Source organism: Tachypleus tridentatus, chromosome 13 (assembly GCF_004210375.1).
Source record: "Tachypleus tridentatus isolate NWPU-2018 chromosome 13, ASM421037v1, whole genome shotgun sequence".
Taxonomy (NCBI): domain Eukaryota; kingdom Metazoa; phylum Arthropoda; class Merostomata; order Xiphosura; family Limulidae; genus Tachypleus; species Tachypleus tridentatus.
This window is the reverse complement of record NC_134837.1, coordinates 129,295,752-129,322,244: the sequence shown is the minus strand read 5'-3', so window position 1 is coordinate 129,322,244 and position 26,493 is coordinate 129,295,752. Positions and strand designations below refer to the sequence as shown.

At 32.9% G+C, this 26,493-nt stretch overlaps 1 protein-coding gene across 1 annotated transcript in view; it reads right to left on the bottom strand.

Moving 5' to 3' along the window:
* Positions 1 to 26,493, bottom strand: part of LOC143236290 (uncharacterized) — a 39,119-nt gene that overhangs the window by 2,312 nt on the left and 10,314 nt on the right. Inside the window, exons 6-12 of the mRNA XM_076474562.1 lie at positions 24,016 to 24,163; positions 23,544 to 23,685; positions 15,810 to 17,400; positions 13,323 to 13,460; positions 11,682 to 11,873; positions 1,458 to 1,598; positions 67 to 212 (exon numbers count right to left, since the gene is read on the bottom strand). Of these exons, the coding sequence (XP_076330677.1) occupies positions 67 to 212; positions 1,458 to 1,598; positions 11,682 to 11,873; positions 13,323 to 13,460; positions 15,810 to 17,400; positions 23,544 to 23,685; positions 24,016 to 24,163 (2,498 nt within the window). The remainder of the gene's footprint in view (positions 1 to 66; positions 213 to 1,457; positions 1,599 to 11,681; positions 11,874 to 13,322; positions 13,461 to 15,809; positions 17,401 to 23,543; positions 23,686 to 24,015; positions 24,164 to 26,493) is intronic.

The following is a 26,493-nucleotide window of genomic DNA, read 5'->3' as shown; positions in this document are numbered from 1 at the left end:
TTTAATTTTAAACATAAATCAACATAAACAATATTCCAAACTACATGGCATTTTATAAGTTCTCACTTTTGCTTTTGCAGAACACTTTCTATCTGACACAAAAATCTTCTCAACAAAAGCCTGGATTTCAATTACTTTAGGATGCAAAGCATTGCTTTTTCTTACTTTACACTGCAGCTTCTTCATATCTTGAAGTAAGTTTCTAAAGTGATCTGGGAAAAATATATATCAAAACAAATTTACTCAGTACAATTTCATGTGGTTAAGACCATTTTAAAGTCTTGTGATATATAGATTTAAGGATTCTTTTTGAACTATTTTATATATCCAGAAACAACTCTCACATTCTTTTAACTCATTTTCTATATCAAAACCATAAATATGCATCACTAATAAACATGGAAATCACTAATGAACACATTTATGACTGTACTTTTAATACCATTAAAGAAAGGTTGAAATAACATTCTACCACAGCTTCCAAACAAACTTGTAACTCAATGCAATAGTGAATTTTCAAAGTAATTGTTAATAAGCTGAATTTGGAAACTTGCAGCTTAACAATAAATATAGTTTTTTTTTTTAATTCACCTGATCTTGGCTGTGATATAAAAAAGTACAAATAAGATATTTTTAAATTATAAATATTACTGTAAAACTTATAATTAAAAACATCTACATATTTTTGTATAATACCATTAGGATTCTGTGTCACAAAATAAGCAATACAGGTATAAGACTTACATTTGATGCATCATAAAAGTTCCAAAAGATTAAAATATCATAAATGTTTAAACGTTTATTATCATAATATTATTAAAAACATAAAATAACCTAAAGTATCCAAATGAAATAATAAAAATGTATTATGATAAACAAAATTAACTGATTTTTTTTAACTTTGCATGATAAAGATGTTTATATATTACAGTATTCTTTAAAAGGACAAACTTTAGTAATTTTATTTATAAACATACAATATGCTATGCTGTACCTACAAGCAATATATAATTTATTATCACCTAGTAAGAAAACAGCCACAAAAATTTCAAAAGAAACAGGAGAGAGAGAGTTGCAACAATAGTTATAATGAAAAATGACTATTTTACATAACTAACCTGGTTCAAAAATTTCATAGAGTATAAACTTCGTAAAGAAAACCTTAGATATTAAAAATATCATATCATACTTCTATCATTTATTGAGAAACCTAAATTAACTTGCTTAAATCCAATAATACTGTTTTCCTAGTTTTCTAATACTTGTTTATTTTAAAAATTCAACTTAAGCCATAACTAAGAAATTTGCTTACTCAAAATTAATAATACATTTGTAGCTTGCAAAATGCTTTTCCAATATTACTTTTTATGTTATTTTAATACAAAATTGTACTTAACTACAGGGTCCAAAATACAACATCAATACATTAGTTTCAAACAAAACAACAGCCAACAAACCTTTTAGAATATGATGATGAGTATTTTCAAATTCTTTCAAGCAAGAAATAGAAACAGTAAGTTCACAATGTAATAAGCATTCTAGGGCCTTGACATATCCATGCAAGGCTAATAACTGGCAATAAATACTTTCCTCCAAACCTGTTAACAAGATTAACAATGACAATGTCTTAGTTGCATAAATTTGATACTGGTAGTTCAAAACGTTATTATAACATAACATAGGTTCACATAATACATTTCAAGGGCTCATATCTCAAATTTTTGCTCTGCATGAAGAATATATTAGGTAAGTGTTTCTGTCTATGCTATTTACATCTTTTTTGTTTCAGATATTCAAGAGACAAGCTATATAAACCTATCTGAACTAGCCATCTATATTTCTGAAATGACAGACTAGATAGAAGGTGGCATCACTAATACCAATTGCTAATATTTTAGATTCTTGAATTGAATATTTGTATTTTCCTATTATTCTTATAATGTTCCCATGGCCCCAAAATACAGAGCATGTTATTGATGTAGTACGAAGTGAATCTTAAGACACTTAAAATTGTAGTCAAGCATGCTAATCAAAATGCCACATGTGGCCCAACCATGTGTTAGTGATGTACATACAGGTTGCTCACTATGACTTATATGGATATTACGAAGGTGCCAAGAACAATATAATAACTTGATTTCAACTAGTCTTCACTATAAAGTGATATTAATTAATTGTTTCTCATGTTATTTTTATCAAAAACTGTTTAAAACTTCATAAGCACCAGAAACTCTATTTTCTAATATTTTTCCATTTTCTTCATATTGAAAATCATAACATTCTGTGGTAAAACTGGACAAGCATGTAAAATCTTTCTCCAAGATCCAATGCTTCTCAACAACATATCTATGATAACTTTATGGTATATTATGGCAAAACTAATTTCCTGACATATATTAGAAATTTAAAACCATAATAATAAGATAATCTATCACACACTAAAAGGGGTGTTCTACAATACATAACAGTGTCCTTTCACTGTATCTGAAATAATAAGACTGAACAAAGATGGTACAAATAAAAACAATCTTTATTTGTAGTCAGACAAAAATAAAACCTAGTGTAAATACTTTTGCACACAAATAGTCAGTTTCTTCTAACTGACTGTGATTAGCTCTCCAGCTTTCTCCCTCTCAAGATAGATCACTGTCGAACTGAACAAAATAATCTGAGAAAACAAATCTTCATCAGCAATCTCCTAGTGCAGCTGGATAAAGAAAAAAAGCACACCAAAGTTTTTTTTTTTAAATAAGACTTACTGCAATATCTTCATAACAAGAAGAGACATCATCTACTATGCAGAACAAAGAATTAGAACAAGTTAATTTTTAACGACTCCCTGGGAAAAAACATTAAATAACTTAAACATATTTAAAAAAAAAATTATATCACTAAAGAAAAGGCAAACCAGACATTAAAATGTCTCAAATTTCCTTTTTTCTTTTCTTTTAGGCTTGTTCTTAAGCTAACAATTAAATTCACTTTAAAACTGATCATCTTTGAACTCGTGGCATGATCAAGGAGCATATTAATATAATTTCTAAAAACATTTACATGCCACATGGATAACATAAACCCATTAACAAAGAACCAACTAATATATAATAAAAGATAACTTTAACAATGATCTACAGTCAAATACAAAATAAAGTATAATAAATCACACAAAAACAAAGACTTTTTCACTATAGTTGTAAAATTACTAAAAATAATCTTTTAACTTTAAAACCCTTCAACTGGAACTTGAATTGTGAGAAAAGAATACCTTTCACAAAAGAAAATTATAAAATTAGCTCTTTTATTTCAATACTTACGTAACATAATTTCTGTGTAAAGTATGATCTTAAGGTTTCAATTTTTTTATATGTTTGGAGTCTTAGATATATTATGTTTAGTTTTGTTATTAGGTTACCTTTTATGGAGTAGGAAGCAGCCATACATCATAGCTAATGTTGGAAATTGATATCTAATCATTGTTAAAAGATTTTCTTTGTTGTCTTTATCTTTTTGTATTATTGATTAGTTTTTGTATTGGTCTGTCCACTGCTAAAGAGGGTAGGGTATCACTATACTTTCTTTATTTCTCTCTTTTCATAACTTAGTTTTAGATGTTATGTACATATATGTCCATTGCTTTTACAGCATTTGTGTGTGTTTTTCTTATTGGAAAGCAACAAGTAGATTCATTTGCTGAGCCCAAAGAGAGAAATCGAGCCCCTGATTTTATCATTCTAAATCTGAAGACTTACCCACTGTCCCAGCAGGGGGCTTCTTCAATGTTAAAAGGTATTTTCATGTTAATGTGTATAATATAATGTGTAATTCATTGTCATATGACATTCTTATAATTGTTTTTAAATATTAAAGAACATTTGTAAGTTATGCTCAAAGTCAGTTTTTTTTTCATTGTGTAATCCCAATACCCTGTATTTTTAAAGTTAAGTCCTGGCTCCAAGTTATTTTCAAAAAGTGAAGTAATAAAATTTTTAAAAGACTTTTAGCAAAATTTTAATAATAACACACCAGGATGACTAACATGTAGTTCAAACAGTAGTGTTAGTCACCTGAAGTTGGCCTTTCCAGTCCTGGTTTCGAGTTATTTGACGTTATGGTCATTTTCTAATTGCAAATCGAACTAGATGGACTGTGATGCTTGAAAGAGAATCACATTAAAAAATGCCTAATGTATAAATTAAAAACATTAAATGGCATTAAAAAGATTGATGGCCTTTAAAAACTAAAAACATTTCCAAGGTGGACAATGTCACCATCACCAATAACACTGTCTAATGTTATGGCAGACCTTGGGACAGAACATGTTTAAAACAGTGCCGTCATTGAGAGTCATAACAACGGCAAGACAGTAAAATGTGGCTTATTGTGACCTGAGTGTTACACAGACAAGACATTGGTGCATCAGTTCCAGATAAAAGAAAACAATGAGTTTAAAAACTGTGACTAATGTGTAGCCTAGTTAGAACAACTTCCTCTTTCTGATACTTATAGAAACAAGATAGCCAAAGTCCAATATAGGGTTTTATTTGGAAAAGCTTGTTTTCACGTTGCTCACTACAAGTCGACTGTCAGCTGGCACAGAGCCAAACCTTGAGTAAAGGACCATAGTTCGTGTATGGAATAGGTACAGTGGTGATAGTGCCAGAGCAGATAGATTTAGCTGCAGTGTCAGTGAGCTTGTTCCCGTGAATCCCAACGTGGCCCAGTATCCAGAAAAACTGGATAGAAGTAGATGTTAAAGAGAAATGGGCCAGTCAGTTTTGAATATCGATGAGAACAGGGTGTGAACTAATGTGAAGTGATCCAGGACCAGTAGAGAACTAAGCAAGTCAGTATAAATAGTGCAGTTTGAGTACTGCTAAGCTTCTATGTGATCCAGGGCAAGAGAAATAGTGTACAGTTCAGCAGTGAACACAGAAGCTGTAGAGGGGATTCTGCACACAACTACTGAACCAAAACAAACCATAAAAGATCTCACACACAGTCACCTGATTTCAAACCATCTGTGTAAATAGGAAAGGAAAGATGGTTTGAAAGATGTTCAGCAAATAACAGACAGTATTTCCAATCGGGAGTGTCTGCTTTTCTCAGATGACTTAAAGACAGGTCACATATGGGGACTGTAAGAAGCCATGGTGGGATGGGCTGACCAGTGGATACAGCAATGTCATCCAAGGACAGATCCAATTCATCCAATTGCACCTGGATACAAAGGCCAAAAGGAGCAATGGCAGATCGTCTGTTCTGAAAAAGTATGGCCCACCAAGGAAGGAAAACACAACCCCAGAAGGGATACTTTGGTTAGGAACAAAGTTTTGAAGCATATAGTAAAGATAGTTGCAAATGGAGGAAGGAGGTGCAAAGAAGGTTCACGAGACTCTGTGTATAAGCTCTGAACTAGGGAAGTATGAAAAGCCCCAGTGCAGAGCTGAAGTTCTTGATGATGAATGGGGTCCAGCATCTTTAAGGCCAAGGCCCTGGCAGAGCCATAGACCAGTGATCCATAGTCGAGTTTAAATCAAATAAGTGCATAATATGTCTTTAGCATAGAACATTGATTTGATTCCCAAGTAGTGGAAGAGAGGACACAGAGGATGTTCAGTGCTCCTGTACATTTGACCCATAGCTGCTTGATGTGTGGTATAAAGGTCAGCTTACAGTCAAAGATAAGCCCCAAAAATTTGTCTCAGGAACAAAGGCAGCACAACTTCACCGATACAAAGTTCAGGATCAGGGTGAATACCCCATTGGTGGCAGAAGTTTTAGAGAGAGAGAAGGCAAAGCCATTTGCTGTGGTTCACTTCAGTAAATGATTGAAGGCAGTCTGTAGCTACTCCTCAATATACCTCACGCTTGACGACTGACATGAGATATGAAAGTTGTCAACATAGAGCCTGTTTGCAATGGAAAGAGGGAGTTGTTCAGTGATGGAATTAATCTTTATACTGAAAAGTGTGACACTCAAAACACAGCCCTAATGGGCTCCAAGTTCCTGTAGAAAAGAACAAGAAAATGTCGAACCCACATAAACTTGGAATTGCTTGTCCATTAAAAATTTGTAATAAAAATGGGCAAATGGCCATGTAACCCATATATAAGGAGGTATTGCAAAATGCCATACCTCCATGTTTCAAGTCGAATCAGGTGGTCCACTGTCATCACAACCCACACTGAGTGGACAAGAGGAGGTTATTTGATTCAAGGAACTAAACGAGATGAGCATTAACCATCCTCTCTAAGGTCTTACAGGGACAGTTCATCAAAGCAATTGGACAGTAGTTTGAAGGGATCTTGGGATCCTTTCCATGCTTAGAGAAAGGAAGGACAATAGCCTGGTGCCACGCAGCAGAAAAAACTTTCTCCTGCCAGATCTGGTTAAAAACAATCAGAAGAATAACAAGAGCAGCAGAAGATAGATGGTGCAGCATTTCATAGTGTACATCATCAAGTCCAACCAATGTTACGCCAGACCAATGAAGGGCCAGTTTGAGTACCACCAGTGTAAAGGGGCGATTATAGTCATAGAGACAATCAGCTTGAAAGGAAAGAGGAGATCACTCTGGCCGAGTCTTGATGCCTAAGAAGATGGAGGAAGAAGCAGAAGTGCTAGATATCTGGCAAAAGATTTTACCTAGAGTATCAGCGATGCTCTGGATATCAGCTACTTCCTGGCCATCAGAGAACAAGATCAAAAGGGGGAGAGAATTATATTGCCCACTGACCTTTTGAATCTTGTCCCATATGACTTTAGAACTAGTGGTAGAATATATACTGTTTGTTAACTTAATCCAAGTTTCCTTCTGGCTTTGATGTCTTAACCACAAAGCATGTACACGGGCTTGCTTGAAAGCAATGCAGTGCGAGAGTATGGAATACCAACGAAAAGTATCCCTTGCCCTTGTTTGAGCCTTCCGTGCCATGTGGCAGCCAGGACTCCATTCCACTACAGACAAGTATATAGTGGAAAATGTGTCGAGGTTTTGGGAATACATTGAGCAGCTGCTTGTACAATGCAGTCAGTTACTGCTGTCACACAGTCGTCTATTGATGGCTTACAGATGATGGCAGGATCAAGTTCTGCAAGAGGAGTGAAAGAGGGCCAGTTGGCCTGATCCAGCTTCCTCCAGGGCACGAGGGTCGGGTCGCATTGATGGCCAGTCTCTCTCAAAATTATAGGAAAATAATCACTGCCTCATGGATTATTGTCAAACCTCCATGAAAAAATGAGAGAATAGTAAAGGGGAGCAAACTGGGAGATAAATAGCAGTAAAGGACTGGCTAGGCACATGAAAATAAGTAGAAGAACCAGAATTAAAAAGAGAAAGGTTGTGATTAGAGAGTATAAGCTCTATGGAGCAACCCCTCCTATTAATATCAGCACTTCCCCAGACGGGATGATGCCCATTAAAGTCCCCTAAGATTAAAAAGGGGGACAGTAACTGTTCAATAAGAGCATCAAGGTCTGATTAATCATATGTCTCTCCAAAGGACAGGTAGAGAGAACAAACAGTGATGGTACAACCCAAGGAAACATGGATGGCTACCACCTCCAAGGGTGTGTCGAGTGGCAAAGACAAGTTGGGCACATGCCATTCAACCAGTAGTGCAACTTGTCCATCACACAGCCTGTCATTTTTGTACAAAAAAACCTGCCAAAAGGTAACTGTATTGGCAGGTCTCAGATATGTTTCCTCTAAGGAAAGACATACAGAATGGTAGGAAGCAATCAGTGTTTTGATGTCATCCAGATTAGAATGTAAACCTCTACAGTTCCATTATATCAAGGTGGCCATTTTTATTTGTGTGTAGGTGAATTGGGTGGAGAACTCTTTTGTTTATGACCATGTTTTTTTTTTTACTGTCTTTATTCAAAGAGCATTCCTTTGAATGCATAAGGAGTTCACTGTGTTGAGATGTGGATGTTTCCACCAATATGTCACCAGATCGAAGCTTCTTTATTGACTTTAGAGAGACAGCAAGTCCCTCTAGTCTCTTCTGAATGAAAAAGGGAGACATTTGCCCTAAAGTGTGTCTGAAAGAATGTAGCATCAGAAAACGAGGTACAGGTGTTACAGATGTTGAAGATTGCTGCTCAGAATCTTCTAGATGTGGACGTTTACATATGGACTGTTTTTTCACTATTTTATTCAAGTTTTTATTTGGGGGATCCATAATTAAAAAAAAAGGAAATTTCAGTGCTCACTGACCCCACCAACCATGGAGCCCTACAAGGAGATACACTACAATGTCAAGCAAGGATACTGCAGCAACTCCAGTGAGCACTATACCCAAACACCAGCATCAGATACAATGTCCACAACACCCGTTGAGAACTTTCAACACTGGAACTTGGTTGACCCTAGCCCAAGTGGATCAGTCGATTGACCCAAGGGGGGCCACCGTAAGGCTGTCTGTCTACAGGAATTCAAGGCCAAAGTGGTGTGTTAGGGTTGAACCCCTCAACCACCAGGATCCTCTCCTCCCCTTCATGGGTCGCCATGCATGGCAAACACGTGGGTGGATGTGTAGATCCCAGAGGAGGTGAACTGAAATAACAGAACCTTCCCTGGGAGGTCCCCTCACCACGTACAGGAATCCACACCGAGGGGAATAAAAAAGGAAGAATATGCATGATATATGGGTATATGTTTTCTACCTTCTTTAGTGATGTAGATATTTGTAAAAATTTTTTGTTATTCAGTTTTTGTTCTATAATGCAAGCAATATGTGGTCCAAACACTCATTATGATTACCTCTTTGCTAGTTGTTAAATTTCTCTGTTTTTCAGAAATGGTAATTTATCTTCTGCCTACAAGGATGTTAGCATCCAGGTAAAATGAATTGGTAACTTAATATGTTTTACTTGTTCATTATGATGTTGATAAAATGCAACATTCAACAACTGCTGTGGAGCACAAAGTCATGAGTTGATGTTGTCAACTGAATAATGAATGTAAGATTATTTGTTAAATTCCAGTGCTCCTTCTTGTTAATTTCTACTAGGAGATTGCTGAGTGAAGGCTTATTGATGAAGATCGTAATGTTTAGTTTAATAGAAAGCTATCTTAAGAAGAGAAAGCTTTAAGACCAACCACAGCCTGGTAAAAGTAACTATCCTTTCATGTGCACAGACACATACATTGTGCTCCCATTTTTTCAGTAAAATAATATTATTTTGATTTTTTTACCAATTAGCTTAGGCTTATTATATCAGACATCTCAACAGCCTCATTTATTTACTGCAGAATGCTCCTCTTATTTTCTGTTATTGTGGTTTACCTGTATGCTTACTTGATGGGAAGTCAGATTTACTTCAAAATGTCACAGTAAATACAGAAAACAAATTACCACATATAAAACAATCTTCAGTACATTACACACTTGAGATATTGATGGTTCAGTTTTGCTACTGAATTTTTAGCCACATATAATTAACAGTAGTAAAGATCGGGTGTGATGAACTGAAAGTAGATTCATTTGCACTCAAATGTTTGGTTCTGTTCTTTCTTCTCACCAAGTAATGTAACAAAATGTCTCGGACAGAAACAGTCTAATTCAAACCCAGCATTTAGTTTTAATTTATGTAAGGATATGCAGTGCATAATCATGCTAAAAACAGTTTAGCTCTTTTCACAAAATTCTGTCAATGAAGACAATGTAACCTTGTACAGAATACAGCATAACAAAACAATCATGACCATTGTATCTATTACTATGGACAAAGTCCAAATCATGATACTGTGGTATATAAATATACCATCCGTAGTTATCTTCTTGTATTATTATAGTAGTGACTAATTTCTCTGGATAAATACAACATTCTTTGTGGAGTAACACACATATATATATGTTTATATATATATGTATATATAAATATACCATCCGTTGTTATCTTCTTGTATTATTATAGTAGTGACTAATTTCTCTGGATAAATACAACATTCTTTGTGGAGTAACACACACTTGATAGCTAGTTTGGTACACAGTCTTGAAGAGTAAACAGTTGAAAGAGAGATTCTTGCAAAAATGATAGTCCATTGTTCCATGAAAACAAGTACATACACAATGTTTAAGTGTGGTTGCAATAAAAGACAGTTCATTTTATATTTTATTTTTGTCTCCAGTCCTTCTATTTCTTTCATTCTACCAACTCAGTTATCCAGAAATTATACATTATTTCTTAGTAAATACTCTCCTTAAACCTTACCTTTCCCATTCCTTTGAATATAACTCATGATGATCAGAAACCCACTTGAAGTTAAAATGTATTCTCAAGACAGCTGGTATGGGTATTAGAACTTTAATTAAAGTAAAGTATAGAACAATGTTATAGGGAAACAAAGAAACAAATGCAAAATCAAAGAAGCCCTACTTATACAACAACTTTAACCAAAATTAAACCAATATAAAGGAACATCTTTACGCCTGTACTAATTAATAACCTAACATCTAACTGGAATGCCCCCTACAATCCTGTTACCTGTTTACACTCTCAAATCTGAGACATGTAACCATTAATGATCAGTTATAAACTCTCTTTGTTAACCTGAAGATGACCTAAGAAGGTCAAAACATTTTCCTGATTTTTAGTTTAATTAAAGTTTTAACACCCATACCAGCCATCTTGAGAATACATTTTTAAAGATGATTCAGTTTTATTTGGATATACTATGACACCACCTCTACAACTATTCATGTTTGTGAAAATACAAATCATATTCATAGCTTTCCCAACATTACTATGATTTTCATTACCAACACAATCAAAGCAAGAAATATATAGAAATATTTACTCCAGATGGTGATTGTTACAATTTCAATGCTTAAGGGATCATGAGAGCCAAATCCCTTGTATTCTTTGCTGGTGTAAGTTGCTTATGGATTACATTTTATCTGTTAAATACCTAATAAAGTGCTCTTGCCTGTGGACATAAACTTTTATTTAAGTCCTGGGTTATAAACCCATTGAAATTTATGTAATGTGTTTTTTATCTCACAAACCATATCAAAGTTTGCTCAACCAAAGAGTTCATAATTTAGGCTAAATGCGCAGGTTTTTCTTTTTTTACAGCACACCACTTACATTGAATTCAGATATTTGGGGAGTTGAAATGTTTTAAATCATTAGTGCTTTCACTCAATAATTATTCTTATATGAAGTCTCCTGATCCCTTCTTTCTTGATATCTAAACACCAACTATTGATCAGCCTAGGGCAGCTACTGACCTTAATAAGACAAAAGGATTATCCAATCAGGATAGGCTCATTAATAGATGTTCTTAATTATATTTTGTAATGTATGAACACACATTTTAAATATTTCTATTATATTCTTGCAATGCATTAAATGGTCATTTATTCATAGATAATTATAAGAATGATTTAAAACTTATTGAGAACTTCTATATATGACAGTCTGTCATAGCCTTTGGTAATGTGCAAATATATTTTCAAGTACTTTTAACTTTTAATACTCACAAGATTATTCAAGAATGATTCAGATTCTATAAAAATGTTCTCCTGTTTTTGTAAAACTTTTTTATGGATTTCTACTATTCCAAGCAGGTAAATATTAGCCCTCAAGATGGCATCAGTGAGATTTTACTTTATATCATCTAATACTACAAAATCAGCTTTATACTTAAAACAAAACAACAACAACATACCACCAAGTGTGGGGTCTTCATTTTTATCTTGACACTCTTTTAACTTCTGATTTAGACAAAACCTAGTTCTATCTGGATCTATGTCTACAAGACCTGACTGTAATGGAAGAAATTCGAGGTTTTGTAATCTTAATTTCTTTATCACAGGTGAAGCATATGCATTAATTAGTTGAGCAACAGCTTCATAATATCCTGTAAAAAAGAAAAAATCAAAACTTATTTCAGTAAAATAAAAATACAGTTCAGCTCAAGGGTGAATCTCTAAAAAATACAGGTACTCAGCTGGGTGAAGTGAATCTGTTCTTAAAAAAGAAAACAATATCTACTTATTAGCATTAAAAACGACAAAGCAGCTCAAATAAGTCCTGATATTAGTACTGCCTTAAAAATTAGTTCCTTTACTCAGTACCAGTCAGTAACAGCAGAATTTCACCTCTGATTCAACTGTAATGTTCACATCAGCTCTTCGATGTTTATGATAAACAGTAAAATGTGTAATAAGTCTAAACTAAAGATATGTGTAGGATTGTAAATTGCTTGTTTTTTAAATTTCTTGCAAAGGTACACAAGGGCTATCTGTACTAGCTGGCCCTAATTTAGCAGTGTAAGACTAGAGGGATGATTGCTACTCATCAACACCAACTGCAAACTTTTGGGCTACTCTTTTACCAACAAGTAGTGGGATTGACTGTCACTTATGATGTCCCCATGGCTGAAAAGGTAAGCATGTTTAGTGTGTTGGGGATTCAAATCTGCAACCCTCAGATTTCAAATCAAGCACCTTAAGCATGCCAGGCTATAAGATTGTTAACAAATAAAATTAAAAACAACAAAAGACCAGTTAATAATGTTAACATCCAATAAGTTCGTTAGGTATTTTATGCACACTGTGAAAAGAAATAATACAAATTTATATGTGATGGGCTAATATAAATTATTAAAAGAAAAGTTACATGAAAAATCTTGAAGATGCCATATTTTAATTTTTAAAACAAACAAGGTTGGCACTTTTTAATGAAATTTCTTAGGTATGGTGAACATGATACTGAAATAATTGGTCATTATACATATGAAAATATTAATGAATTAACATTACATCATTAAAATGTATGTAAAATATACTCCAAACAATTCACTTGAAAAAATGACAAAAATACAGATTTGACTTTTGATTAAATATAGTTTTAGGTTCAAAGTTAAAGTGTTTGTAAAAAGCAAATCTGTCTGTTAACTAAATTATTAGCAGAAAATGTTCACAAAAAGGTAATCTTAATACAACGTTTAAAATTACCAAGTTTGATTCTTCAGCTAATATTGCACATTTTCCAACTGAAATATTAAAGATAAGTTATTATTTAAAGCTTATAGTCTAAATAAAAAAAATGGTTAAATTATCCCACAACTCTTGTAATTTATATGTTAAAGTTCATCTTGTGTTTAATAATAAATTATAAAATAAATAATTCATCATGTAGATATTAATACTGTTGAGTGTTTAATGCATATACAATTTATTTTAAATGTACTCTGATGATAAATATTATTAAATAACAAAATATTGCAAATTTGCATTTGAGAGAGAGAGAGAGTAATCTTTTTTCCTGTAACTAAAAATATAAATTCTGTAAAGAAAATTCCAACCATTTAAGTGTACTCTCTTTATTTGAGATTTCGGACTGCAACTTTGTTTAATCTTCAATGAAACAGATGCATTGCTGTTCTGCTTTTTAACTGATGTCAGACAAACAGATGATTCATTCACTGTAGCTTTTACAATTTCTGGAAAAACAGCAAGTTGTACATTACAAGAAAAAGAATCCAATAAAGTTTCTATATTATTAATAGTGAAACAGAACTTCAACATACTAGTTTATACCTCTGAATAAACAACAACTGCATTAATACATCCATGCTATATCATAACAAGCCAAACTTCTATTAAGAATTAAACTGTACACTATCTTATGAGCTTTTATTTTCAATGTATTCTTAAAGTCACAAGGCTTCTCCATAGGAAGTACCTATGTGTATGCTCATACTTTTAATAAATATCTGCAAATTAATGCTGTTTGCACTGCATTTTAACCAAGACCTCCAAATGAGTCTAAGAACACAAAACAATATTCCTGTGCAGTTTTATTCCATTTAATACAGAAAATACAATTTTCTAGCTTGATTTGGTACTACTGAATGGGAAATACATGAAACTACATTTATCACACTAAATAAAATATGTCAGAAAGCCAGTAAAAAAAAGCATCACTTAATACGTTGGTAAAATAAGTATGATTAAAAGGCTTAAATCTCATTTTACCATGATAACTATATAAAAGTATTCAGAAAAATATAATATGGGTCACAACAGTCAGGCTCATGATAGTTTTATTCAAAAATATATTTGGTTGGTACATATCAAACTATTTTAGGACTTAGAGGATACAGTTTTCATATTATATCTAAGCAAGGTAAATCATTGAACACAATATGACTACACACTTTTTATGTTAATTTAATTTTAGTATTAAGACATTATGCTTGTTTGAATTAATTGAAAGTAACTATTGATTTATTTGTGAAGTCAGGCATAATTTTACTTAGTTATTCAGATTGAAGTTCCAAACATTTTATCTATAAAACTTTTAAGGTAAGAAGCATTCATCACAAAGTGCAAAATATCTGGAATAATTTCATTTAACAACATATGCGGTTATCTTATAATTTTACCTCCAATTTTCATTATACCTGTACTCTGTTTTCATGATAACCATGCAATGGCAGAAGAACTTGAGCAATGTGATAGGGTTGAACTTGCTGATGGTGGCTATGGTAAAGAATGGCACAGCCAGAGGGATGAGATGCATGTTATTCCATTCAAAGCTAGGTGGATTTTACATTCAAACAAATGTCTTGATGCCCAAGTGGCAAGTGCATTCACCATAAATGATAAAAAACACACAACTCATGCTACATCTTATTATAATTGGTCTTCAATGAAAAAATATCAGATCATTACCTAGTTGGTAATAACATCTTAACCTTACATCCATGACTGGTTTTTACATTTATTACAGGATGGGTTAGCTCTATATAAACAGGTTTGACCAACTGGACTAAGCTCATACTGTGTATAACTTTAAGAAACATAGCAATCTCTCAACAAGTGTGAAAAGTACACCAAAAGTCAGATTATGTGATTAAGTATTTCTACTAAAGATTTATTTGATAATCTACTAAGTGTGTATGCATGAAAGGTGAATTTCATTATAAGAATAAAATTATTTTTATTTTAAAGTTTCATATTTCATTTCCTACACAATCTCACAAATAAATATCAAACCTTTTTAAGTAACACTATATATGTTCCTTGTAGATTTCTCTTGACAAATAGCATACTTAGTTCCATAGTTTTTAGAAACATTATCCAATTACAACAGTTGAAAAAATAAAATTTAGCAACAGTCTTTTAAGAATTGACTGTGATGTTAATACTTATATTCACAGTTTAAGCCTTTATTCTTTTTAGTAAACATTTTTACTATTTTGTTTTTATTTTGCTGTATGGCACAGGAATCCCTCCCAGATAATAAAACAATACATCAGGGCATGAGCTATTAAGTTGTTTCTGGCAAACCACAACACTACATTTAAAAAGCAAAGCTCTTATTTACATCTCAGTAAAGCAAGAAACTCAGATGAAAATCTACATTGTGGCTTAGCACTATTAACAACATAAGTAACTTTTGCCAAACTAAAGATCAAATGGTAGAAGGAAAAAAATTTAAGACGAGCATTTTGTGATATTAAAAGGTGAATTCTGAGATATTAAATATTTCTTTTTGATGAATTTGAACATCCAGTAGAAACAATGGATGTTTCTAAGTAAGAAAGTAAGATGAAAGTACACACACTGCGTTTGTGCTTGATATTTAGTACAAACCTTTCACTGAATATTCTATAAGTGAAACAAAACGTTAGATCACAAACATATTATTTTCTAAAAACAAATTTTTTTTATTACCAATTTACTCTTGTAAAGAAGGAACGATTTTATGATATTTATGAAAAACCCAACTGAAACATTGCAAGAAAAATACAGATTGTGCACACTGTTTTAAATTTAGGCTTTACCTCCAATCATGCTTTTGCTTTTCATCTCCTGGCCACCAATAGCTTCTTGATTACAAATCATATTTTTTGCACCAAGTTTACCTTTTCGCATAATAATAAAGTTTGTCAGTAATTCATCTAATCTCTCGCTCTTACTCTCATTAAAAGTATTACTCTTGCTTTCTTTTTTTAAATGATGCATTGGCTGATCATTGTTTAACTTATTCATACTATCTGTTTCCTGTAAGTTGGTTTTCAATACCATTGAAGGCAAATCACAAGTGTAATGAATTTTATCATTATTTTTACTATCATGTAAATGACTTTTGTTTTCTACTTCTGAGGTTGTACTTTTTTCCATGTTCTGCTGTAAGGAAGAAGTCAAACTGTTTTTACTTCCAGGAAATGTTATATTTGCTGGCTGATCCTCATTGTTAGAGACAGCCAAAGTTTTTGCAATGTTTTTAACAACTACATTTTCGAGGGTTGAAGGTTGTTTTTTACTTATTGGCTCTGCCATGGTTGAGACTCGAGTAATGGATTCCTCAAAAGCTGAAAGATGATTCTCCTTTTTATAATGTACTGTAGCTAAAGGGTTTTTATCTCTTACATCATACTCTAGCATTGAAGGTTGATTGTAATGTTTGGTAGTTGAAGGTTCCTTTAAAGTACTTGATTTTACTATAACTGAAGATTCACCAATATTCACGGACTGTTTTATGTCTAAGTCTTGATTTGTACTACAAAAACCAGTTATGACTGGATAATCATTTTCAACCCCAGACTGATACAAGTGGAATTTTTTGTTTTCAGTGTATGCCAATGCTGAGACTGAAGATTCAGGATTATTCATGGACTTAACCATGGCTGCCGTATTATAATCACTGAAGGATTGTGTTTCATTTAATGAAGAGATTTCACTGTTGCACTGTGTCATAGTTGATGGCTGATAACTAACAATAGATTGCTCTTTGATAACAGAATATTCATCATTGCACTTTTGAGTTTCAGAAGACAGTATCTCTAGAGGAGTTAGCTTTTCAGCCTTGGGTTGCACAGTGGTTATACACTTAGGGGAGTGAAAACTATTAAATTCCTCTTTTGCTAAAGTTGTATTTTGAGCAAAAGGTTCTGCAGTAATTGAGGGTATCTTATTATTAGACTGCACTGAAGATAACCCAATATTTTCACTGATGTGCTTTGCAGTGGTTGAAGGTTGACAGTTGCTACTAAATTCTACCATGGTTGAGGACTGGTCTGTGAACAAAGATCCATTTTCATCAATACACTGTCCAACAATTACGGTTTGTTCTTTTAATGAGGCAGCAGTATCATTGAGGGACTGGATCATCGGTGTAACTTCACTGTTACTAATGTGCACTGCCAAAGACTTACCACTTTCATCACTGTTAGTTTCTTCTTTAGAAGGTTCTAATTGATCATTTTTTAATGAATTTTCTTTAAGTTGTCCCCAAAGTTGTAGAGTTGAAGTCTCTACCTTAGATTCTCTATCAACCAAATTTTCTTTAAATTCCTGAGCACAAAAGGATGGCAAATATCTCTCATTGTTGTCACTTAACTGAGTGGAATCTACATCTTCCTTATGGCATGCCTGTTGTAACGACAAAAAAAGTCACTCTAAATATTTCACTTTCTGCTAGTCATATATAAACAAAATATAAGCTAACAGTTTTACAATATTAACTGTGTTTCTTCTTTTCTACCAGGTCAAAGTAGAGATTAGGTGTCAACTGTTACTTTTACCTATGAAAAACTACAGACATATTTGACCTTAAAATGACTTAATACTTTTAAATATCTGTCTATTTATATTTTGATTAAAATTAGGAAAAAATTACCTTTACACTCCAGAATATTATAAGAGACTTATTTTAACTCTGCAGCTTTTCAGGGCTAGTAGATAAAACTAGTTTGTTTTGTCTAACTTTATTATCACAATGTGTGAATCCTTTCAGTATACCTATTCTTATCTATTTCTAAGTAATCGTGCTATGTAACTGGCTGAAGTAAATACTTGAAGAAGGTTGTTTAATTTAAAACCATGCAATAATAAAAACTTCAGTTTATTACATAACCACAAATACTATTTGTTGTAAGTTTTTGTTCTTTGTAGAGTTCTTAAGAAGTATACTGCTATAAAATTTACATAGTATCAAGCATATGTACTAAGAAAATCATACATTCATACAAAAATGCTGTATATTTCAGAACACTAACATTAGAACTTGTTATTTCATTTTATATTGAGTCAGTTAAAAATGAGTTTTAGTCAGACTCTGTAATTAATATCTTGAATGAATCTCCTGTTACTTAGTGAACCTATCTGATAACTTAAACATAAGTTCTGTTTACTCAAATATATCAAAGCATAATAGGCAGAAGAACGTTTTGATGCTGTGATGCAAATAACAATACTGTGGAGTGCATTAATGACTATTGAAGTATGTACTACTTTCACTTGAGCTTATGTAAGCATAAGTTTTAGAAGATGTGATTAATGAGCTGCCTAAAGCACCTTGTTTCTTTGGTTCCCTGAAAGCACCTACCATGCTGTGTTGACTATGTTGAGGGCTCCTCAGACAAAAGATAATCAGAAGGTCAGAAAACAAAGTTTCTGATAACAATCATAGTGGGCTGGGTTGTACGTTTCAGCTGTTCATGTGCAGATTCAAACTTAGCTATCACTTCTATGACTTTTAAAACATTTCCATTATGGGGTTCAAACAACTTATCAGAAGAACTTCAAAAGGTGTGATTTTGTCTGGAAAGAAGTTTTATAATGTATATCATCTGCTCTATTGCAGCATACTTCCGTCTTTTTCCTTCTCAAAGAGTTGTTATTTATCTACAGCAGACATTTTTAAAGCAAAATTAGGATCTGGTCATTTTTTTTGTAACTATTTATATGGTACAAGCTTTTTTTCATGGTTCAAGAAGCATTACAAAGAATATTGCCAATCTGAAAATCCCTACTTAATCATTTGATTTGCTTGTTTTCTAAATAATTTATAGCAAAAGCAAAAACACTTATATGAAACAGAACAGAGTAGCCAATTTCTCTCTTAATTTTCACCATTTGTCAAAATGCCTTTCACTTCTTCCCTTTTCATCAACATGGAACCTCACATCTGTTGTACATTCAGGTCTATTCTTTACCATTAATTGCACTTGATTATTACATAATATAATGTGCCACCTACCAGGCTTATTACTTATAATATTTCTATGTGAGGCAAACTTTCATTTTCTCAGTTGTATTCAGGAATCTCTTAAGTTTCCAGTCTTTCTTCTTCTGTGAGACTGTTGATCTCTTCATTATAAGTTCCACTAAAGATGTTAAGTTCCACAGTTTTATTTGTTTTCTTAGCTTCTTCTTGTGTACCTTGTATTGTATAACTACGAGGTGGTAGAGAATCTTTATGTTTTATAAACTTTATATTGATCCAGAATCTATTTTTCTCTTTCTTCTACTTGTAATTTTTCAAATTTTGTAGCCTGATACAATATTTGTTTTGTTTTTTTGATGATCTGCCATTTGTCAGAATAAATAAGGGGAATATTATTTAACATATTTCAAACATATATATATTCTATATATTACTGGACTTTGATAGTTATGTGTTTTGTAAAATAGGTGATACTGTGAATATTTACAGTGAAAGCTTATCTGAAATTGCTTGCCTTTTTTTTTAAATATCCATAAGGCTTCCCTATTTCTGAAAAGCAGAAATATAAATTCAATGTCAAGAAGTGTCTACAACTGTATTCTTTGCAGGTTACATATGCTGGTAACAAGTGCTTGATGAAATTCCAGTAATTATGAAGACATTAATTAATTATTAATAATCATAATACAATAAACTAATTATGAAAATGGAAAAATAGATAAAGGGCAATGACAGTAATAAAATTAAAGATAAATTTTGACACTACTGGCTAGATCAGATTGATATACTGATTCCAATTAATGAATTATCTCTCTCTCTCTCTCTAGTGCCTCTATCATATTGGAAGCAGGAATACAAACTTCAAGAGATAAGTTTTATCTCATTCCCCCTCTCCCCAACCAGTCACCTTCCCACAACAATTTGCAGGCAGTGAAGGGTGTAATAGATGTGGGACATTGTGGGCTTGAACATCCACATCTCACTCTCCCACAGTTACGACAGAAAGTGTTTGTACCCCTGCGTCGTGAGCAGTTTTTTCTTCATAACTTAAAAAGTATCATGATTAGGATAATGAAAGTAAAGTATATTATAAATATTACACTAACACACATCTACATAATTTTTTATGTAAATTGAACGACAAATAAACTGTTTATAAACAAATAACCAAACGTAGGAGGGGCAGAAAGTGTTCGTGCATCTAGTTTAATGGTTACTTGTGTAACCTTTCATGTGAATTACTTGGTGCAATTTCTCCTCATAGCCTTTCATGATCATTTGACAGTACTTGACTAGTATTTTCTTCCATTCTTCTTTACAGAAGGCCTCCAACTCTTGCAAGTTTTTTGGATGACACTGATGAACCCTGGTCTTCAACTCATGCCAAACGTTTTCAATTGGGTTGAGATTGGGTGACTGCGATGGCCACTCTAGAATGCTCATATGGTTCCTCTGCAACCAGGATTGCACATATTTTGAGGTGTGCTTAGAGTCATTGTCGTGCTGGAAAATCCAACGACGCCCAAGCAGCAAGTTCCGAGCATCATTCTTGATATAAGTGCCTAACATATCAATGTACTCTTCTTTTTTCATGATTCCATTGACGTGGTGAAGTCTGCCTACACCAGAAGAGCTGAAGGAACCCCATAGCATGATCGAGCCACCTCCGTGTTTAATTGTAGGGACTGTGTTCTTTGGAAGATTTCGTTCCCCCTTTTTATGGAAAATATAGCAAACATCATTGTGGCCGAAAAGTTCGATTTTAGTCTTGTCTAACCTAAGATACTCTTCCAATAGGTAAATGGTTTATCTACATGCTTTCTTGCATACCTCAATCATGCTTCTAAATGAACAGGCTTTAAATGTGGAGTTCTACAAGGACATCATGCTTTGAGCCCAGAGGAGCGTAACATGTTCATAACTGTAGAGGTGCTTACTTCAACCCCAGTTTCCCTTACCCGTTTCTGTATGTCATTACGTGTTGAAAGAGGGTTCCTACTAACTTTTCTGAGAACCTTCCTCTTGGTTCTCTCTGGAATTTTGGTGGGGCGTCCGGGAACGAGGGAGGTTAGCAGTTGATCGTGTAAACTTAAACTTGGCAATTATGCTTTGAACAGTAGATTTTGGCACATTAAGTTGTGTAGCAATACTGGAAAGAGACACACGAGACTTGTATTTTACAATAATTCGGTTTTTTGAATCACTGAACAGTTGTTTCCTGTTCGCCAGGCCCGCCATGGCCAAACATGTTAAGGCATGCGACTCGTAATCTGAGGGTCGTGGGTCCGCATCCGCATCGCGCCAAACATGCTCGCCTTCCCAGACACTGCTAAATTAGGGACGGCTAGCACAGATAGCCATCGAGTAGCTTTGTGCGAAATTCCAAAACAAACAAACCTGTTCGCCATGACAACAAAGCAGATAATGACAGAGACGGTGCTAAATTGCCAGAAATAAGTTTTTTTCTGGCTAAATTCCAACAATTATGAACTCAGTGTCTAGTTCTGGAATGGTATAATGTAGTTTATTTGCAAAACTAAACAAAATTTTTTACGGGAATATCAGTTTTTTCACACGTTCTGAAATTTACGCACACTTTCTGCTCCTCCTATTTTTGGTTATTTGTTTATAAACACTTTATTTGTCGTTTAATTTACATAAAAATTTATGTAGATGTGTGTTAGTATAATATTCATAATATATCATACGTCTATTAGCCTAATCATGATACTTTTTAAGTTATGAGCAAAACCTACTCGGGACGCAGGGGTACAAACGCTTTCTGTCCTAACTGTAAATTCTAATTTTTTTTATGCAAGACAAGTGAATTGGAGGTTAAGACTGATAGATAGTGTACCCTCACTGCTTGTGGGTCCTACTCCTTCAGTCACCTCCACAACTAGAATACATTTTATAATCTCATGTTGTAGCTTGTACCCTAGGATCCTTTTTTTAAAAATGTGCAGCGTATTAACAAAAAAATAATGATAATGTGTTTTGGTTAATGGCTTGAAAATTTTATGGTTATAATACACACACACGCTTCAACACATGTCAATAATATATAAATATATAAGTTGATAATATTATTCAAAACATCATTAGAAATAAGGACTGACACAAGTAATGCTTTTTACTAAGATACTTTCAAACACTTATTTTTTTTGAAATGCTAAGTTAGAAATTATTTTATTCATATTATTTTTGCTTTTTCTGACTATGCAAGGTCACAGTTTGGGTACTAGCTATCCTACCAGTAGGCTAACCTTCAGCCTTGTGCATCCCACCCCATATTATATATATAAATGATTTTCAATTTTGGAAAATAATTTATTGAGCACAAGTACCAATAAAACTTTTGTATTTTTAACAATAACTAATTCATTTTCCATTAAAATGGAGAATAAGCTATAAAAACATAAGCTACAAATCTCTAGCAATAAAAAATATAATACATCTGCATGCATGTGTGCTTGCTGGTTTATTAGGTTACCCAGTGTTTTTGCTGAGGCAGAACAGAGAGGTAAACTGTAGCAACATTTGATAAAAACAATAAACTAAATATTTTAGGACTGTGTGTCATGCCACATAAGATATATAAAACTATTCTCTAGCATTCATTTCTACATGATAAAAAGAATTCACAATCGCACATCACTGATAATATCATGTTTGTAGAACATGAAGAGATCCACATATATTAGGGAGCTAACTATCAATCAAATGTTTCCCGAATTCTATAAAGGGCTGGGTATGGTGAAGATGCAAACTTCACATACCAATCTCGGTCCAATGATTTAGTGGAAAAACTAATACAAAGAGACAGGTAAATGCTAAGTTTTTAATCCAGATCATACTGACTGGGGTGAAAAAGTCACGATAGTATACTGGTAATTGTTAATGCTCAGTTGAGAATTCCTGCTTCCTGTATATATGATGTATGATCCTCCACATACAGCAGACATCCAACAGTGTTCACATATATATGTGAAGCAGTAACGTCTTCATCACTTAATGTGTGTGAATTTATTTATCAATGGCTAGGAGAGGCCATTATATGAGAAGATATGCTATAAGACAATGAAGAAACGAATTTAACAAAGTGGAGACCAGGTGGAACTTTAGTATTTGAAAGCAGAACAGAAACCTTCAGCTTATGGGTGAAGCAGATCACATATGATGATTCAAAGAGTTAGTCGCTTAATGTATAACTGACAACAGTTGAGGGACTCCTGCATGAGCATAATAATACATCCCAGTCAATTGTGTCTTTATGTGATTAAAGAAACTCTAGCGAAGTACTTTAATTAAGAGTCAGAAGATGATGGAATTTAGCCACATGAAAATGAAGCTAGTATGAAACTTGTAATTGAGAAAAGCAATTAAGAGAGAAAAAAAAAAGTGTTAGTGGATTCTAAAGATCAAAATTGAAGGTTAGCATGTGTGTGTGTAGGATCCACTATTACTTAATTTAGTTTCATCTAGATATATCTCAAGAGAACATTGTATTTTAATGTGCACTATTATTAATAATGTGGTAATATAGTTACTGGAAACAAATTCTTACTTGTTTCTTAGATTCAAAAAAAGAAAAAAGAGTTTCTTTAGGTAGATCAACCATCTTGAAATCTAATTTTCCAGTAAACAGTTCAAATCTTGATTTTGGTTCATTCTGGTCCATTCCAGCAATGCATTTTTCTAGTTCATTTCTATAAATCCAGCAAAATTCAAATGTCACAAGTGAACTGTTAAATAAAACTTGCAATGTAACTTAATTAGTTACTGCAGTATAGTACGGATTTATCAAGTTATTTTATCACATTTATGAGCCACTATAAACAAAAAGATTAGTGTAAACTATGTATGCCTTACTTAAAAAATAGGCAGTTTAAACTCCAACTTGCTATATATATAAACAGTAAATACACCAAAGAAGATATTTCATTTTAATGTATTTACACAAAATATTTATTATGTAATGGATACTTGTATGTACTTGGGAAATAAAGGGACTTAATCACAAACATTTTGTAACTCACAGGAAAAACAGACGATCAGGCTTCAAATCACATTCAAATGGGTCATTCACTGCTAAAGGTTTCATCTTCTGCAGTAAAAATGTTAGTGAAGGACCACTTTGTAAGCCTTCAGTTACATCTAGTGGTTCATCCAAACAGCATGGGTGGTCTAAATATACAAATTAATGAAACTGTATTACGTACACTCAGATAAAAACTACAATTGATTTACATACACTCCAAAAATCAAATGTGCAACATACATATGACATCATATGATTTGGTGAGACATAACATCAAAAATTATATAATTATAAAACACCAAGTTAAAACATTTAAATAAGATTAAAACATCTATACATTCTTTAGGCTTTAGATATCTAATTTACAAGTTTTTTACAACATTTGCTCTTAACATGTATGATTAACATATTTACAAATATCAGCTTGTTAACTGTAAAGTCAGTTGAATGTTAGGAAATGTGCAAAGGTCCTTAAAGTAAATTTTTCATAAAACTTTTCTATCCTGAAACATAAGGATCATAAGCTTCATTAACAAATTTTTTTATCACAACATATTTTTTTTATTTAATAAAAATTTTGATAGAACCATAAATTGTTTACAAATACCTCCATTACCAACAACAACAAATAAAAACTAGTTAGGTAAAAATTACATTACTGTGCAAAATTGTTAGTACAAGAGAATACTTTATCATTCTTTCTTTTTTTATATGGCTAATTCTTCCATGCCTTTACAGAATGTAACTTTCAATACTGTGATAATGATTCACTGATCCCTATTGACAAATGAATGGGTCAAGGTGAGAATATTTCCCATTATTTAGGATTCCCATATATTTGTACAAAGGGCATATCATAAGGGTTATGTTTGAGTGAACATATTAGTCAAATTTAATGTGAACTAATCATCATGCAGTATCTTAACTATATAGAAAGAAGCTAGTTCATAATACAGGTATACAACGGAAGAAATCAATTTAACATCACTCCACAGATAAAGCTTGATCAAAACAGTTTAACACTATATACATTAAGTTCTATTGTTGTACAGGATTGTCTGCAGAGCAGAAAAATCACATAAAAGCTTTACGTGATGCTGGTTAAATTCTCTAACAAATTGCTGCTGACATGACATACTCCCCAAATACTGTAAAGTACACCCTAAACTGTAAGCCCAAGACAGGTAAGTTTGAAAATATGAAAGGAAGAGATAGAACACCTGAATTTGATGATGCTGACGTTAAGTGTTTTTGTTTATTAAGCTTTTGGGACAGAAGGAAGAATGCCACTGATCTCAAGTATGAGATAAATGACCATGTTCCAAGTAACAGAAAAATGTCCAGTTCTACAGTATCGTGAAGACTCAACTAGAATGAAATATCTGGTCATGCAGCAATTAAAAAAAAAAAGCTTGTGCTTCAATCTCCACATATTTTTAAGAAACAGAAATTTGCTTAAAAGTACAAAAATTGAATTATAAAAGGAAATTCTGAGATGAACCCAAGTTTTAAATATTTGGTTCAAAGCATAGGTTGTACATCCAGCAGAAAAAAGGTGAAAGATACCACAATGTACAGCACCAACCGTGAAGCATGTGGCAAGCAGTGTGATGGTTTAGTGTGTTTTTCTGCTGAGGAAACAAGTGATATTTGCAAAATAGATTGAATAATGGACCAGTACAAGTACCAGCAGATACTGACCCATTATGGCATACCCAGTGATTTGTGTTATTATTGGTAAAAGATTCTATTACCAAGAAGATAATGACCCCAAACTAAGAGGGAAGCTGCTGGAGTCATTCAAATGATGCAATGACTCCAAACAAAGCCCTGATCTCAACCCAGATGAGTAGATCTGGGATTTGATAGATTAAAAACTTGACAAATCAAAAGTTACTTCAAAAGAAACTTTATAGAAATGTATCAAAGACATCAGGAGTAAAATTCCAAAAGTCACTTTGATTACGTATGTTGCAACATTGCCTAAAAGACTGCCTCTATTTATTTAAATAAAAAGACGATTCATAAAATATTAACTGTTTAATGAACTCAAGCACTTCAATCAAGTTTCTATTATACTAAATATAAAGATTGATAAAAGTTACCTAACATTGTTCTTTGAAAGTAACCTAAAATCTAATTTTTGACTTTGTCCTAATACTTTTGCACAGTACTGAGTGTACACCTAACTAGGAATATGGGTAAAATTTCATTTCTCAAAAGTTAAAAAAAAGCAGTTTATCTCTGTTCTACACTTTCTGAACATAAGTTATGGTTAACACAGCTGATATTAATTTATTAACATACATCAAGCAAACCAAAGCCTGGATTTAAGCATTATCACTCCATAAACTTACTGCTGACCAAGGAATGTGAATCATAAGTTTTATGTAATATATGGATTTATTTTATTTTATTTTTTTTGGTTTTAATGAAACACACAGGCCAAAGTTAGTAAGTTAGAAAAGCTGCCATA